Source organism: Pituophis catenifer, unplaced genomic scaffold (genome assembly GCF_029215685.1).
Source record: "Pituophis catenifer annectens isolate HBS135680 unplaced genomic scaffold, rPitCat1.0.hap2 SCAF_1, whole genome shotgun sequence".
Classification (NCBI taxonomy): Eukaryota; Metazoa; Chordata; class Lepidosauria; order Squamata; family Colubridae; genus Pituophis; species Pituophis catenifer.
The window spans coordinates 266,438,962-266,457,216 of record NW_027256881.1 but is presented as its reverse complement, the minus strand read 5'-3'; the positions used below and the strand labels follow the sequence as shown (position 1 = coordinate 266,457,216).

At 37.7% G+C, this 18,255-nt stretch overlaps 1 protein-coding gene across 1 annotated transcript in view; it reads right to left on the bottom strand.

Annotated features, from left to right (window-relative positions):
• Positions 1-379: 379 nt before the first annotated feature.
• ANO1 (anoctamin 1) overlaps positions 380-18,255 on the bottom strand; it is a 120,335-nt gene continuing 102,459 nt past the window's right edge. The window contains exons 19-28 of the mRNA XM_070957565.1: positions 17,972-18,173; positions 16,348-16,459; positions 15,350-15,407; positions 15,142-15,242; positions 14,028-14,173; positions 11,976-12,128; positions 10,666-10,718; positions 8,995-9,179; positions 5,184-5,289; positions 380-713 (exon numbers count right to left, since the gene is read on the bottom strand). Coding sequence (XP_070813666.1) covers positions 453-713; positions 5,184-5,289; positions 8,995-9,179; positions 10,666-10,718; positions 11,976-12,128; positions 14,028-14,173; positions 15,142-15,242; positions 15,350-15,407; positions 16,348-16,459; positions 17,972-18,173 — 1,377 coding nt within the window. The 3' untranslated portion in view covers positions 380-452. The remainder of the gene's footprint in view (positions 714-5,183; positions 5,290-8,994; positions 9,180-10,665; positions 10,719-11,975; positions 12,129-14,027; positions 14,174-15,141; positions 15,243-15,349; positions 15,408-16,347; positions 16,460-17,971; positions 18,174-18,255) is intronic.

Here is an 18,255-nt window from a genome sequence, read left to right as displayed (position 1 = left end):
GCAGATTGCAAAAACCCAGATGTAGCTTATCGGGAATGGGGGCCTTTTTATTATTCCAATACTTGTAGTTTGGTTCATACATTTTATCCTATTTTAATAAATACGCTAATATAAAATTCTCAGAGAAGAGTCTACAGAATCTTATCTCCTTTTAAAAAATAAAACTGTGATAGCTCTAAGCTAACTATGCAAGTTACCTATCTATTTATATATATATATAAAAATCCCTGCATTATTTTTGTGCAAAAAAGGAAAGAAAATTAAAAAAAGAAAACTTGTCAGAAATAGAATATGGTCCTCCCTGTTCTTAAGAACATTATTTCTCACATAGATATAAGCGAAACAGTTGCATATGCTTAAACATGCACCAGGTTGTTAAAGTATGAAATTCTATCATGTAAATATTGGCTGCTTTATGAATGGAATGCCCCAGTGTAAAACATTGTCTTCTTCTATACCTCAACATGGCATGAGTGACAGGAAGACACACTCCCTCTATGGCTCATTGATGACCTGGGACTGTGACTGTTACAGTTTTCACCTCTCCTTTGATCCTTGTCCCTCCAGTTTTCTAGCAGCTGCAGCTTTCCTTGCTCTTCTTTCATGAAGACTTCCACCATGAGAACTTTCTCCTTGTGAATCTGCTGACTAATGTCCTTGGGAATGTCTGGAATAATCCAGTCAACAAAGTCACTCATAAACATAACCAAATTCTGAAAAATAAAAACAAAAGAGAAAAGGTTAACCAAGTCAAAATTATGGCCTGACTAATTTTTTTTAAAAAAAATAACTGATATCAATAGCTTATTAGGAATTCACATATATTTGTGATTCCTAAGAATGCGTCAGTACAATGCATAGACTGCTTAATTCCAGAGATCATGTGCAGTAGTCCTCGATTTATGACCATAACTGAGCCAGAAATTTTGGTCATAAGTGGCGACAGTTATAAACTTGCTTATCACACAACCATGTCCAATTTTGCATCCTTCTTTTGCAGCAGTTATTAAGCAAATGTGGTTGTGAAATGAATGCAGTGGTCATAAGTGAATTCCATGGTTGTTAAATGAAGCCATTGTTTACTATGAGGTTTTGGGTTTTTTTGCTGGAAATTGGAAGTAAACACTGGTTCCTGGGAAAAATGTAAATCATAGTCACGTAAGCTTGTGATGCTGCAAATCCAACGATGCCCTTGATGTGATGTCCCGCTGCCTGGAGGCCGTGCGGGCCTGGATGGGGAGGAACAGGCTCAGACTCAACCCCTCCAAGACCGAGTGGCTGTGGCTTCCGGCGCCCCGATATGGTCAGCAGGTGCCATCGCTGACTATTGGGGGTGAATCTTTGCCCCCCACAGAGAGGGCTCGCAATCTGGGTGTCCTCCTGGACGCACGGCTGTCTTTAGAAGAGCATATGACGGCCGTGGCCAGGGGGGCCTTTTATCAGGTTCGCCTGATTCGCCAGTTGCAGCCCTTTCTGGATCGGGACGCCTTGCGCACGGTCACTCACGCCCTTGTCACCTCCCGGTTGGACTATTGTAATGCTCTCTACATGGGGCTCCCCTTGAAGAGCACTCGGAGGCTCCAACTGGTCCAGAATGCGGCCGCGTGGGTGGTTATGGGTGCAACCCGTTGTGCCCATGTGACACCCCTCCTGCGCGAGCTGCACTGGCTGCCAGTGGTCTTCCGGGTGCGATTCAAGGTGTTGGTTACCACCTTTAAAGCGCTCCATGGCATAGGACCCGGGTACCTTCGAGACCGACTTCTGCCACCAATAGCCTCCCACCGACCAGTTCGCTCCCACAGGGAGGGTCTCCTCCGGGTGCCATCAGCCAAGTTATGTCGGCTGGCGACACCCAGGGGGAGGGCCTTCTCTGTGGGAGCTCCAGCCCTGTGGAATGAATTGCCCCCCGAAATACGAAAGATTTCCGACCTCCGGGTGTTTCGCTGCGCTCTGAAGACCCTGTTGTTCCGCCAGGCAGGGCTATTAACATAATGTTTTAAATTGGGGTATTTTAAATTTCTGGGATTTTAATTGGAGCCTAATTATTTAATGATTTTAAATTTTAATTGTTGTCGTGTTTTTTGTGTTTTTAAATAGGCTGTACACCGCCCTGAGTCCTTCGGGAGAAGGGCGGTATAGAAATAAAATTATTATTATTATTATTATTATTAAATGGCCATAAATGTGTGTTTGTTTCTAAACCCCTAAAATGTGATCACATAACCACGGGGAGCGGGGGGGGCACAGATATCAGAATAATGAATGGGTTGTAAGTGGCTTATGAATTAAGGCAAATATATGTGTCCCAGAATAATGCTGCAGGATCTATTCTGGATCCTGAATTATTTTGGATCGATCACCAGGACCAGAGGTTTTTTCTTTCGAGTTTTTGGACTCGTGCTGGAGTTCATCTTCAGGGAACTGCTGAAGATGAACTCCAGCACAAGTCCAAAAACTCAAAAGACAAAACCTCTGATCCTGGTGACTGATCCAGATCAACGGTGAAATGCTACCAGTTCAGGCGAACCGGTATTTCTGATGATCAGCTGTGTCGCACGATTTAAAATAGCTACAAAGCAGGAAATCTTGTTTTCTAGTGAATCTAAATCACGTGGCACAGCTGTTCCATCCCTCACTGTTCTACTTATCTTCCCAAGCTTTCTTGTTCCACGCGAAACGCGCAATTGGTGTGTACTGTGCATGCATGCGTGTGCAGCATGTGTTTGGTGCACACTATGCTTGCGCGGGCAGCGGGCATTTGGCATGCACCATGCATGCGCGGGCAGTGAACCAGTGGCAAACCAAGGAGGATTTCACCACTGATCCAGATTGGATCTTGTAAGTTGCTTTTTTAGTGTCTGTCATAACTATTACTAAGTGAATGGTTTATTTCAAATATATTTCCTTTCCTTTTTCTTATTTCATGCCTGCTATTTTTCCATCTTCTTCTATACTCCGTATAACTCTGTGTAACAGTTTACCCTAAAATGGGACAGTGTAATGAATATATATATAAATGTACATGTGTTTCACAGTAGTTAAACTGATCCCAAGATTAGAACTAAATGATAATGAGCACTAACTATACACTGCTTCATGAAATTAATATATACTGTAATATATCTTCATAATGTTCATAGTTACCTATCTGAAGGGCCCTGACAAAACAGCAATGAATGGAATTCCCTGATGTCAACTTTAAAATTAATTGATGTAACTCTGCTTTTCTGTAAACAACTTTTTAATGTGAAATATTACTAAAGTTATTCTATAACTTGTGAAAATTACACCAGTCAACTATGTATTTTTATCTGAGAGCTGATATAAGTGTAGACAATAAATACTTTGTGTAAGAAGACTCAAAGATTAAAAAAAAGTATCACAGAGGGTCTTCTTGAATGCAACTCTAAAAGTCTACTTGAAAATAAATCCCATAACATTCTCTATATCTAGGGATATTCATAACGTTCTCTATATCTAGGAATACACCCCTGAAATGCAATCATTGAGAGGACATTCCAGCTATATTAGATGCACCCCAACAAGAGAGAAGGGGAAGGAGCTTTCTTTAAAATGGGGAACATCTGATTTTAAAACATCTTCCTCCAAAGCCAATTCTTATTTACCATCAGAAATTAGGCACCAGAGGAAACATCCTAAGAGGGGACTGCAAATTCTGCAGGACTCTGGAAATGATTCTCCAATAGCACAAATATAAATCAGGCAGGGAGCTAAGATAAACATTTCTCTTGCCTCCAAAACTAATAGGAGAAAATTTAAAAACAAGAAAAAGAAATCAAACTGAATTAAGTGACGACACAGGTGGGCAAGTCTAACCCCCAGATTGAATAAAAGTAAAATACTTTGAACTTGCGCAATTTGTTTCTGCTTATCTCACTTAGGCCAATGAATACTAACATTGTCTTCTGTGGTTTTAGTTGTCTTTCAACAGTTTTACTATAATTTTGTTTTATTTATCAGCAACATCACTTAGTAGGACAAGGCTAACAGGATTGGTTGAGCTGGCAGAAAAGGTATATAAAGTTAAGAGTGAAGACAGGCAACATTTCATAATATGATCCCTTTTGTAAAGGAAAAAAAAGCACTGAAAGAGTTGAAACATAACTAAACTTAAATTACACAAGGACACATGCCATTCGGAAAAGAGTGAACCCTGGGGATAATGGTGGCACCGCAATGAAGAACACCCTGTTGTAAGCAGGAAGTGAGAAGTCCTGGTTGTGGTAGTCATCCAACAGATACTATATTGATGGAAGAAAGGTGGCCTGTTTTGAACAATAAGTGATGCCATAATGAGCATCCTCAGATTGCCTTTGTTATTACCCATGGTGCTCTCAACTGTGCTAGCGCTGGCTCCACCTTGTTGCCCAGCCACACAACCAATGACAATGAGGACAAATGTAAACCTTCTGTTAGTCCAGACAAGAGGAAAAACTACTTAATTTAGGTGACCCTTATGACATATGGCTTCCAAAGCTGACAACAACAACTAACAGAGGTTGAACACCAATGGTACCTTTGTTTTCTTTCCAGAGCTGTCAGCCTCTCAAGTAGACTAGAGAAGAAGCACGGCAATGCTACTTTATCGTAAAGCTGCATTCACAGAATCTTGCAACTCTGAAAGTATAAATTTCCCGCCATCTCTTTTTACCACCTGATAAGTCAGGGTGGATCCTTTTTATATTTCTTCCTCTGCCCATTATTCAGGGGCAGGCTCTCTCCCTTTGATCATTCCCTAGGAAGCATCTCTTCCCTTCATCATTCAAGAGCATTCTTACATACTGTTACAAGAGACAACAAAAGGGAAGAGCTGATTCCTCATATGGGCAGTCTTCACTGAGCTGCTGGTATTCTGGTATACTCATTTAAGAGTCTCTGTGTGCAATGCAACAATTTCTGCCACAGTATAAATCACAGTACAAGTGCTGTATTTTTGTAAAATGTACAATATCATTTTTATTTTACTGTAAATGTTTTTTGTGTAAAAGTAACTGGAATTTGAAAAAGTTGTTGATACCTACTAGATAAATAGTATTGGTAGTATAAATAGTAATGGTATTTTTCAAATAATGTTAGATATCATACTCTCCTAAAACCACAATGTATTCATTTTATTATGGTTTAATTTCTAGAAAAAAATACAAATTTTGATTGTACTTTACCTGAAACACTATTACGAATGCTAATCTTGCTGCAAGCACAGCCCAAAAATCTTTTGCAATGTCATATTTATTTTCAGACCATGGAGGTTCTCTATAATCTTTGTATCTGAAAAACATTAGAATTGAGAATCAGAAGGTTCTGAGAATAATTTATTAGTTCATATCAAATTCTATCATCTATCTATCTATCTATCTATCTATCTATCTATCTATCTATCTATCTATCTATCATCTATCGTATTCTATCTATCTATCTATCTACAGTCAGGTCCAGAAATATTGGGACATCGACACAATTCTAACATCTTTGGCTCTATACACCACCACAATGGAGTTGGAATGAAATAAACACAATGTGCTTTAACTGCAGACTGTCAGCTTTAATTTGAGGGTATGTACATCCAACTCAGGTGAACGGTGTAGGACTTACAGCAGTTTGCATATGTGCCTCCCACTTGTTAAGGGACCAAAGGTAATGGGACAATTGGCTTCTCAGCTGTTCCATGGCCAGGTGTGTGATATTCCCTATTTACCCCAATTACAATGTGCAGATAAAAGGCCCAGAGTTCATTTCAAGTGTGCTATTTGCATTTGGAATCTGTTGCTGTCAACTCTCAAGATGAGATCCAAACAGCTGTCACTATCAGTGAAGCAAGCCATCATTAGGTTGAAGAAACAAAACAAACCCATCAGAGAGATAGCAAGAACATTAGGCGTGGCCAAAACAACTGTTTGGAACATCCTCAAAAAGAAGGAACGCACCGGTGAGCTCAGCAACACCAAAAGACCTGGGAGACCACGGAAAACAACTGTGGTGGATGACCGAAGAATTCTTTTCCTGGTGAAGAAAACACCCTTCATAACAGTTGGCCAGATCAAGAACACTCTCCAGGAGGTAGGTGTATGTGTGTCAAAGTCAACAATCAAGAGAAGACTTCACCAGAGTGAATACAGAGGGTTCACCACAAGATGTAAACCATTGGTGAGCCTCAAAAACAGGAAGGCCAGATTAGTTTGCCAAACAACATCTAACAAAGCCCTCACAGTTCTGGAACACGATCCTATGGACAGATGAGACCAAGATCAACTTGTACCAGAGTGATGGGAAGAGAAGAGGATGGAGAAGGAAAGGAACTGCTCATGATCCTACGCATACCACCTCATCAGTGAAGCATGGTGGTGGTAGTGTCATAGCGTGGGCATGTATGGCTGCCAATGGAACTGGTTCTCTTGTATTTATTGATGATGTGACTGCTGACAAAAGCAGCAGGATGAATTCTGAAGTGTTTTGGGCAATATTATCTGCTCACATTCAGCCAAATGCTGCAGAACTCATTGGACGGCGCTTCACAGTGCAGATGGACATTGACCCAAAGCATACTGCAAAAGCAACCAAAGAGTTTTTGAAGGGACAGAAGTGGAATGTTATGCAATGGCCAAGTCAATCACCTGACCTGAATCCCATTGAGCATGCATTTCACTTGCTGAAGACAAAACTGAAGGGAAAATATCCCAAGAACAAGCAGGAACTGAAGACAGTTGCAGTAGAGGCCTGGCAGAGTATTACCAGGGATGAAACCCAGCGTTTGGTGATATCTATGCATTCCAGACTTCAGGCTGTGATTGACTGCAAAGGATTTGCAACCAAGTATTAAGAAGGGAAAGTTTGATTTATGATTATTATTCTGTCCCATTACCTTTGGTCCCTTAACAAGTGGGAGGCACATATGCAAGCTGCTGTAAGTCCTACACCGTTTACCTGAGTTGGATGTACATACCCTCAAATTAAAGCTGACAGTCTGCAGTTAAAGCACATTGTGTTTGTTTCATTCCAACTCCATTGTGGTGGTGTATAGAGCCAAAGATGTTAGAATTGTGTCGATGTCCCAATATTTCTAAACCTGACTGTATCTATCTATCTATCTATCTATCTATCTATCTATCTATCTATCTATCTATCTATCTATCTATCTATCTATCTTCATCATCTATCATCTCCTAACTAAAATCAGTGTGTCAGTCACTACATTGAGTTTACTACTGACATATTGAAAATATTGTTATGCTCATTTCTTTTGCTTTATCAGAATAACGTTAGTGAATTGCTGTATTTCCATGTACTTTGTTGAAGAGATAGGATGCTCTATGTATTTTGCATAACATATTTGAGAAAAATGTGAAATTATATTAAGCAAGCAAGCTAGTCTCAGAGTCTAGAAAAGGAAACATTGACTGAAAATATTCTCCAGAAAAAGGATTAGCTTGCTATACTGCAGACAAGTATGCAACCATTTATTAATACCTGAATGGAAGGACATGGAAAGAAAAATGCCGTGAATATTATATGTAAGGATATTATAGTTCAGTGAGACAAGCCCTGGGCAGCCTGCCTAGGGCAGGGACAGCAAACTTATGGTCTTTCACCTCTCAACAGTCTTAGTAGAATGACCAATGACATAGATACTAGGGATTGTAGTTCAGAGGCATCCTAAAAGGCTTTCAATTCCCCTCCCAAGTCCAAATGGCTAAGTAAGCAGGAAGGAGAATGAAGCAGAAAAAGTGTCTTAATACAAACTCTAAGTAGTATCATTTAATTAAAAAAATAATAATAGGGAAGATATATGAAAAGAGGTTACATTGGAATTTGGGATGCAAAGTGCATGAATTCTGAGTATCAAGAAAGCAATTTTGTGGCTATCAAAATTAGATTCGTACAAGATATGGAGGAAATATATTAGAGCAATTTAGAGATTTATTCTATCATATATGAAACTGAGCAAGCTTATGTGGTAATAATTAATGAATTAGTGAGATTTTATCTTTGTTTTATTTAGAGGTCCAGCCACAATTCAATGGACTGAAGACAAATTAGGGTTTACAAAGTTTTGGCGTATAAAGGACTGCATTTAGGCACTTTTTGAATAGTGGAGTGTGACATTTATAATATTTGAAAGATTCAGATTACGTAATAGGGCTGGATATATTATTTGAATAGGATTCTTCTCAATATGCACATGAATGATTACAGCAGCTATGTATTTTTTAGCTAATGAAACTTGTCTCTGGTACTATTTCCATATGTATGAAACAGTTTTTTGAGGAATTAGTATAGCCATAATGGAAATTAGAAGCAGAAGGGAATAAAGAGCAGCAACAACTTTCCATTAAATAAAAATATTGTAGATTTCTGTGTCAAAAGAATATTAGATTAAGGAGCATATGGCTACTAGGTTTTTAAAAATACATATCTGCTAATATGCTTGATTCATTCATGAGGTGATTTAGGATAGCTTTATTTTATTATGTGTATGTGTGTGTGTGAGAGAGACATATGTTGTCAGACAGTAGATCCAAACTAATCATAATGGATCAGAGAAATACCAGGGGTCTCCAAACTTAGCAACTTTTAAGATTTGTGGATTTCAACTTCCAGAAATTTTCAGCCAATCATGCTGGCTGAGGAATTCTGGGAGTTGAAGTCCTCAAGTCTTAAAGTCGCCAAGTTTGGAGACCCCTGGTCTAGACAGTAACTCATAAAACTGTCAAGGGAAATAATTCGTCTTTTCAAAAATGGGGTTCTACTGGCTGAATTTTTGTGCCTTTGACATTACGTAATTGGACTGGGGGAATGGTGCTGGCATAGAAGCAAAGGTGGGAAGGCAGCCTTATCTACAGAAAGATGGCACTTTTCAATATATACAGCCTAGAATAAACACACCGAAAATTAAAAGAGACTTGATGAAATGCACGACAAATAAATTTCCTAGGTGTGGTCTAGGGAAAGCTGTTTCAAAAAAATGTCATTATATACCTGCATATTTGCACTGGATAGCCAAGCTCCATATCATCTTTTGGAGCAGTTCCTCTTTGAAAATCGCTGACATTAAAATAGGATAGTGTATGGTTCACGAAGCCATGCATGGTGCCACTCTCACTGTACATATACAGGTACACGAGGCGTGGAATGAAGTCAGATGTGAATGAGATCACAAATGCCTAAGCCACAAAAGTAAAGAATGAGCGCAGGTATTCAGGCCACATTTCATTACATAACCAGACTCAATTGTCTCCTCCCCCAGCAGGGACTGCCATGAATCAGTCTGGTTCAAACCGTATCATCGCATCAGCAGGCTAATGGTTTTCTTTGCACCATGGTGGTTTGAGATTCAAACTCTAAAAGTGCAGCAAATTGAGTAGCTGAAATTGACTGGGAAAGCTAACATCAGGTGGAAAAATGGCTATAGGCATTTCAACACTGACATCCTTTTAATTGCAAAATTCTTTCAGATAACAGCCCCAAGTTTGCCATATTGCCATTCCCAGTATTTTTGCTACACACATGCCCTCCCATCCACTATCAATAAACAAATACTGTCTGGGGCACTGATGTTGCTTTCGTTATCCTGCACGCTGGGGGAATTTTGAATCACTTTGCGTTCATTGTTTTGAAATTGTGCGCTTTTTGTGCAAATGCTCCATTTAGAGGTTTTATCAAATGCACGAAAACTTGACAAATAGTGGACAAAGAGTTTTATTTTGATCCAGCAATTTAATATTTTTTGTCTTTCACAATTAAGATAAATCTTACATGAAATGTTTAGCTGTTGTTTGCAGGGCAGATACCTTACTTATTACTCAGAAGAGAGTAGAAAGCTTAGTATTTGGAATTACAGTCAATCTTTTCCATATGGATCCATAGAATTGCACAATTTTCTTTAGCTTTAGTGTATACCACTTTTTTTTAACCTCTGGCCTGCCTGCTGGGCTGCAGGTTTTCCCAGTGATGCTTAAGGCAATTTGGGACTCTTTATTGGGGACCTGGTATAATTTCATTTTCTCCTTTTTTTAGCTGAAAATTGTGTTGCCAAAATTTGGCCATTTGGCTTTTCTGTCATTTTCTGTGGGGTGATCTCAGAGCTACAGATTAGATGCCTGCTAGTTGCCCCCTTTTGTTTTAGGAAAAGTCTTTATGACATCAACATCTAAAAACCAATTCCAACTTTCCCTTTTGACCTAATAGAAAAAGGACAAAGAATGCCATGCTTAACAAGCCTGGGAGCAAAAGAAGAGAAGAATTAATGTTGGCATTCAGAAGTGAGAAAGCTACAGTCTGGAAACACAATGGACAGACAGTGAAGGATCGGTAGGTTTTGAGGCCATACTGCCACGGAGCTGCTCTAGACCATACAGGAAATAGGAAATGAAGTCAACGGATAAAGGAAAAGGAGATAATGGATAGAAAAGATGGGCCTCTTGACAAAGGAGGAAGCTGGAGTCATCTGAGAGGAAAATATAAAAGACGGAGGCAGAGCCATCTGGGAAATGGAGCTGAGGTTAGTCCAAATGTCAGCCCATCTTTATGGCTGCTTTTCTAGGTATATTCACACTTTCCTACTTTAGTAGGAGAAGTAAACCTTTAAAATAGTTGAATAGGAATGAGAATTTTGTCTTCATATATTATTTACAGAAAAAAAATACTTACATTTATGATCACAGCCAATTTTCCTACCCCTCTGAGGATATTATACCATATCCCTGGGAAAAGACAAGCAAGCTGTTCAAGAGTATTATCGCAAACTCTGATCATAGAATCACAGATTTGGAAAGGACTATCAAGGTCATCTAGACCAGGGGTTTTCAGACTCTGTTCCAGAGAACCCCTAAGGTTGGGGTTCTGTGAGAGAGTAGAGGCAAAAGTAAAATTATACTCAAATGCAGCCAGTGTTCTATTCTTATAATTTTGTCCTTTGATCAGAGATTCCAGGATCTTTTTTCCACAGCCTGAAAAAGTCTGAAAACTCTTGATTTAGTTCAATCCACTGTTAAGTGCAGGTTCTACTACTAAAGCATCTCTGAGATGAATGTCCAGTTTCTGTTTCAAAACCATTAACAAATGTTTTGCCTAACAACAGAAATGTTGGGCTCAATTGTGGTCGTAAATTGAGGACTACCTGTAATTGCTTCCTAGGATCTGGGCTGTTAATGCATAGATCACTAATATATCATATATAATACATAATTTAGATATTATAAATAATAGCAATGGTATTAACTTTTTTTCATTCTTTCTTTAGTTCAAAGTTCAAAGCGAAATATATATTTCTTTTAATATCTACTCAGTTTGTAAATTCACTTATTTCTAGATTATATTCCCTCATTTCTACATTCTACATTCCATTCTATGGGGTAACATGGAACTTCTTGTCATTTTTTCCCCCATCTCTTTTCTGCATTCCAGTTTTGCCTTTTGAGAATCTTTTACTGTTTGAACAGTTAACAGTTGGTTAGTGGATGCATCGAAGGATGATTCAGTTCTACTGGTAAATGATGAATTTGATACAAGCTATGTTTGTGCTTTTCATTTACGGTAAGTCTTTAGCCTATTGAAGGGGCTGGGTGTAGAACCAAGGAACACAGATTCTTTGGTAGTTACAGTAAAGTTTAGAATGCTTTTCCTAAGAATGTCAAATGGCCCCTTCTTTCTATGCCTGCTGGCATATGAAGTGAAACCCTTAAGGAGAAAAAGTTTTGTTCAATTTTTCATGCTATTTACACTGGTATTTCAAATATCTATAACTACTTGTATTCCTTTAGTAAAAAAATAAAAGCAGGATAGAAATCAAGAGAAGAATAAAATAGCTTTCCTAGCTATTGAGGTCAGACTGCCACAAATAAAGAACACTAGCTGGTATTCAGTGGTTATCTTTCACAAACCAGGGGACTCAATTTTCTGTTTTCTAATCAATGTTTATAAATTATATATAGATATTGTATAAATAATTACTAACTTACCTATATCTTTAGCTCTCACTGCAACTGGCCTCCTAAGCTCAGTGACAAATTTCTTTGCATCCAGACGTATCTCGATGATATTGTTTAGCAATGCAAACAAGGGAGCCAATGGGAAGGATGCAACAAACAGGGTTACAAAACCAAACTGGATTACTGAAAATTTAAAAAGAAACTACTGTCAATTACCAATTTTACTCTTGTAGAATTTGCTTTCCAAAACACAACCTCGCTACAAATCAGTGAATGCATACTATGCATAAATTATATGTATTTTCTTAAGTGTTTGATATGTTATACTATTTGCTACTGGATATTTTATATAAATGTATGTATTGTGTGGGAGCATTTCTGGACAACATTTCTTTTATTTAACTGCATGCTGCTTTCACTTTTTACAATTCTCCCACCCAAACATCCACTAAACTATGAATCTACATATATTCCTAACACAAGAGAAAAGAATGTATTTCATGTAGTTGATGTTAAGTCCATTAAAGGGTGAAACCTAGTACATTTTTTTTTACTTTTAATGAGCTACAAGATTCTTTGTTGTCTTTGCTTTAATAAATTAACTTGATTTATTTATATATTTATTTACTTTGTTTAATTCACAGCCCATATATTTAAAATAGCAAAAATAAAGATTATCAAAACAATGAAACCATTAAAAACAATTAGAGCAATTAAAAGCCATAAACAGAAAACATGGGAGATTCAATCAAAATCTTATACACAATACAACTGTTTGGCGGGCTCCACATTCCCATGGAATCTCCAGGCTCCATGACAAAACCGAATTTTCAGAAGGCCATTAGGGTTGGGGTCAATCTCACTGCAGGGGAGATGATGTCCCAAAGACTGGGTGTCATGGTTCTCTTCCTAGTTCTGCTCAGATGAAGCTCCTTAGCAAGTGGGATCCAAAATATGTTCCTTATGCCAGGCCTGATGAGATGGATAAATGTAACTGTCCCTCAAATAACCCATCCCCATGTAGATGTCTATGGAGATTCTCAGTCATTCAAGTCATGATTGTCCCAAAGGTGCTTTTTCAAGAGGCAACTGAACTTTCTGACTTTTCTTTGAAGACGTTTTGCTTCTCATCCAAGAAGAACAGCCCACCCTCAACAGATGGGGAGGAATATAACATCATCTATCTCCAGTCTACAACACAGTACTTTCAACAGTTCCAAGAAGGCTCGACACCCATTTGTACCAGTCAGATGACCCTGATGACACAGACAAACCTCCAGGTGGCCTCAATGATTCTCTAAAAGAATGCAAGTGACCAACTGTCTGTAAGGAGTATAAATCCTTTCCTTCCCACTATCCAGTCAGAGCTGTAGAAGCTTCTTGGATGAGAAGTGAAACATCTTCAAAGAAAAACCAAACAATCCAGTTGCCTCTTGAAAAAGCACCTTTGGGATATCCTCATGTAGGCCTTTAGAGGTCATAACCAGCGCTTTTAATTGAACTCAGAAGCAAACTGGCAGCCAATGCAGCTCTCAGAGCACAGGTGTAACATGCACTAATCCAGTGGCATAAATAATTGCCCAGGGTGCTGCATTTTGCAGTGCTTGAAACTTCTGAATGCTTTTCAAAGGCTGCTTGTAGAGCATTACTATAATCCACTCGGGAATGGATTAAGTATATGAGGGCTGAACTTTCTTATCAAAGTTACTCCTCTGGAAATTATATGTATTAAACTTCAAATAATAGAAACTTAAAGGGATAATATATATTTTGTTATTGAATCATAACTGCATGAAAAAAGAATTTGAAAAAAGAAAGAACTGGAAAACTGGAAAATATAATAACAGTCAGGCTGGATAAATAAATCCATTTTGAATGTAAATTCTGAGCTGAAGAAATTTCTTGGATGAGAAGCGAAACGTCTTCAAAGAAAAACCAGAAAGTCTAGTTGCCTAGACTAGGCAAAGCATGTTTGGAACATCCATTTTGAATGGATAATAAATCATTGAATGGATAAAACTCTGGTTCACTGCAGAACAAGTAATCACTAGGAAACCCCACTTTAAATGGTTTAAGTCTTACTCATTTCCATGTATTCTGGAGTAAGTCCTGCAAAAGGTTCCAGATTATAGTCTACTTCATAACGCTGTTTTTTCTTCAAATGCTCTTCATAATCCACAGGACTTTGTCGTTTCAGCTTCAAGTACCTTATAAATTTTTTCATTTTCCTAACAAGAAAGGGGAAAAGTAAAATTGCTTTAGATGTCTTATATGTTTTATAAAAACATTTAGAGATTTGGTTTTCCATTTTCAATATTTTATGACGTTCTTTGGGAAATAAAGCAAATTCCCAAATTATTTGTAGCTGAATGACAGTCTTCTAGTTTGAATTCTCTAGTATCTGAAATGGTGTCCAAAGAATCCTGTGAAAATGCCCAAAAGTTTCATATGCACCCCATTACTGTTTTTATGTCATCTCCGCTATAAAGGTTTTCCTGAAGTTCTTTTCTGTTTAAAGCAAATTATGTTAATTCACAGGGCCAGTAGGCTTTCTAGTTTTATTGGGAAAATAAGAGATTCAAATGTCTGAAAGATTCTGGCAAAATAAATGAAAAAAATTCTTTACTATCTCCTAAAGGGACATGAAGATTTAATTACTGGTCTATTATAATCTCTACCAGCCTCTACAATCCTGATCAAATTGTTAAAAAATGTGGCCACTGAATAACTATGAAGACTTTTATTCTATGTACTATTATATTAATACTATATACTATATTAATTTGAGTATTTTGTACTATTCTATTTATCTACCAAGTTGGCCCCACTGTAGACTCATAATTCTTATTTATTAAGTGACATATACAATACTTTGGGAAAACACTGTTGAAATGCAAACTACAAGGTTTACTGATAAGGAAAAGAATCCTGAATTTAAATTATTGCAAATAAATAATTTATAAATAAATTGTTTGCAGAGAAAAAATAGTCCTTCAGATAAAAACAAAATGTATTGAACTAACAAAACAAATAATAAAGTAACAAAACAAATGCACACTATTTTAAACTTTGGTGTATCCAAAGTTTCTTGCACGACATGGATATCAAACAAGAAAAAATATATTTAATTTATCAAGAGATGATATGCAATCATTTTGAGAAGATAGGTAATATTTTCTTATTCCTTACTACTTACGGGATGCCAATTTCAAAAAGATTATTCTGAATCAGCTGTTTGCCCAACATTATAATGCTAAGTTGTATACACAATTCCATCAGGCAACCACCAGGAGCACACTAAAAGAAAGGGAAAAACAAAATAAAAAGACTGGGGACATCCGTATACCCCAACAGAATGTTCATAGCTGTTTTCTAGACACATGAATAAAATAAGCTACAGTTACCTCTTCCATTCGAAAAGAATGAAAAATGTAGACATAATCTCCTGGGCGTCCAACAAATCTAGATAATTTGGAAACAATGGTTAGAATTTGTGTTACAGACACAAACTTTCAGACACTTCCTGCTATATTTTACATGCCTCTAAAATCATTCTACACAGATACACATTGTACAATGGATGATTAATTTAGTTTCAGAGAAAAAAAATACAGAAAAGCAAATCTAGCTACCAGGAATATATTCACTTTCATCAACACAAACGTTATCAGGAACATTTTCAAAGAAGTAATTTGCCTTTGAGCTGTGTTTATTAGTGTTAAACATCATTAAAGGAAAGAAGATATGATGAGGAAAATCCAATTAATTAATTTATTGGATTAAATATTTCTGAATAGAGTTTTAAAAAGCCTGAATTTGCTATTTCCACTATCTGATTGTAGTTCTTGACACTGCTTTAGTACTGCTTTTGACCTAAGAGCCCTCAGAAGAGAAGCAATGCAAGGGAATGTATCAATAAGACTGTTTCCCCCAACCTTTTCTTTGCTTGTGGAAACTTCCCTTTGTGGTATTTTCAATAATATTCCTCAATTTGATGATTCTAAACAGTAAAGCTGTTGACTGCCATTTACTTTTGTAAATGCTTCTATCTGTAACAACTTAAAACAGCATGAACATCTGAATAAACACTCAAATTTTAACCAATGAAAGTGTATTTTGCCTTAGTATTTAGCAATATCCCTTCTTAATGTACACCGATATGCCAACATGCTTCTGTTGGGCATAGAAAAAGTGCTCCTAACAGAAACATAACCAACATTACACAATGGGAAATTACCATGCTAGCATAATTAATTCAGTTAAACTTTATGATTTTAATATTTGGAGGTAGGTGTAGTCTGGGAAACTCAAGTGACAATCCTTCTAAAGAGCTGTCCCTGTTTGAATAAGAGCTCTGGAACAGCATAAAATACTAATCAATTAATTAATCTATGCAACTTACCGGCCTTTGAAGAAAGCAACGTAGAAAATGGGAGTGTAAGCATTAACGAATTTCAGAAGGAAGGCCTTGAAGATAAGTCGTTCTTCAAAACTTTTGTCTGTTTTTGGAACCTCTGAGGAAAATGAGATTAATGCAAATGTGACTGGAAAATCAATCTAAAGTACTAAGTATTATACAGATAGTCCTTGACATAGGACCACATTTTATGCAAACGGATGAAATGCCAAAATTCCTGCAGTTGTTAAGTTAGTAACACAATTGTTAATTGAATCTGGCCTCCCCATGGACTCTGTCTGTCAGAAGGTTGCAGGAGGTAGGTGATCACATGACCCTGGGATATTGCAACTGTCATGATTACATGTTAGTTGCTCAGCATCTGAATTTTGATCATGTGATCACGGGGATGCTGCAATGATCATAAGTATAAAAAATGGTCATAAGCCACTTTTTCAGTGCCATTGTAACTTCAAACAGTCGCTAAACAAATAGTTGCAAGTCAATGAGTACTGCACAGGCTGATATTTATGGCAGTTAATATAGAGTCTTGTCTTCATAGAAAAAGGTGGAACTAGAAACTGATTACACTTGGCAATTACCGTATTTTTTGGAGTATAAAATGCACTTTCCCCCCCTAAAAAAGGGTGGAAATGTTGGTGCGTCTTATACACCAAATACAGCCATTTTTGGCCTCCTGAAGCCCTGCCCTGCTTGTCCCATTTTTGCAAAAAATGGGCCAGTTTTTCACAAAAACAGGATGCGCAGAGGGTTTGGGAGGCCTGCAGAGTGCTCCTGGGGCTGGGGAGGGCAAAAACGCCCCCGTTTTTTCCCTCCCCCAGCCCCCAGGAGCACTCTGCAGGCCTCCCAAACCCTCTGCGTGCCCCATTTTTCACGAAAAAGGGGGCGTGTTTTTGCAAAAACGGGGGCGTTTTTGCTCTCCCCTAGCCCCCAGGAACACTCTGCAGGCCTTCCAAACTCTCTACGTGCCCTGTTTTTTGCAAAAATGGGGGGAAAAAGGGCCCATTTTTGCAAAAAACAGGGCGCGCAGAGGGTTTGGGAGGCCTGCAGAGTGCTCCTGGGGGCTGGGGAGGGCAAAAACCTTTTTTTTCTTACTTACCTTTTCAAAATTTTGGTGCATCTTATACACCGATGTGTCTTAAAGTCCGAAAAATATGGTACCTAGAATAATGTGATCAGAGCTGATACACTACAGTCGTCCCTACAATGTGGTATATATAATGTCAATCTGGCTTGATTATTTTCCCTTTCAATAAAAAAATGCATATTGAAAGAAAGTCTGGACCCCTCCATTTTTTACTTCTTGATTTATATTCTTAAAGTAAGCAGTGACTGGAAATGAAGATAAATCATGTTATTTGGTTTTTTTTAAAAAAAATTGGTTCACCAAGGTGACAAGACTCTAAATGAATTTAAATAATTTCCACACTTAAAATTAAACCGAATATTAGTTACTGAAAGATGTGACTGCCGCCAAGAATCCTTTTATGTTATTATCTCATGATTTGTTCCTATGTAATTTTGCTTGCAAAGTCAAAGCTGAATCATTAGACAGGTCATTTAATGAAATCATAATTCTAAGTCAAATAATGGGAGAATATGTACCTACCGATCTGAGTCAGCCATCTAGCTATGCAGCCATATACTTCATCCAAGATTATTATCACCACCAGATTAATAATTACTGCAGTGGCTGTGACCGTCACTCTAACATTTGACCTGCCTCCTGGAGAGGAGCTGATTGCTAAAGCTGCTGCAGTGGAGATTCGGTATATAATAACCCCAAAAACAATAGCAAATGTCAGTCCGATCTGAAAAGGACATAATCAGTTATCGAAAGATTAGGTTCACAATATTACTATGGCCTGACGTAGTTCATATGGAAATGTTTCA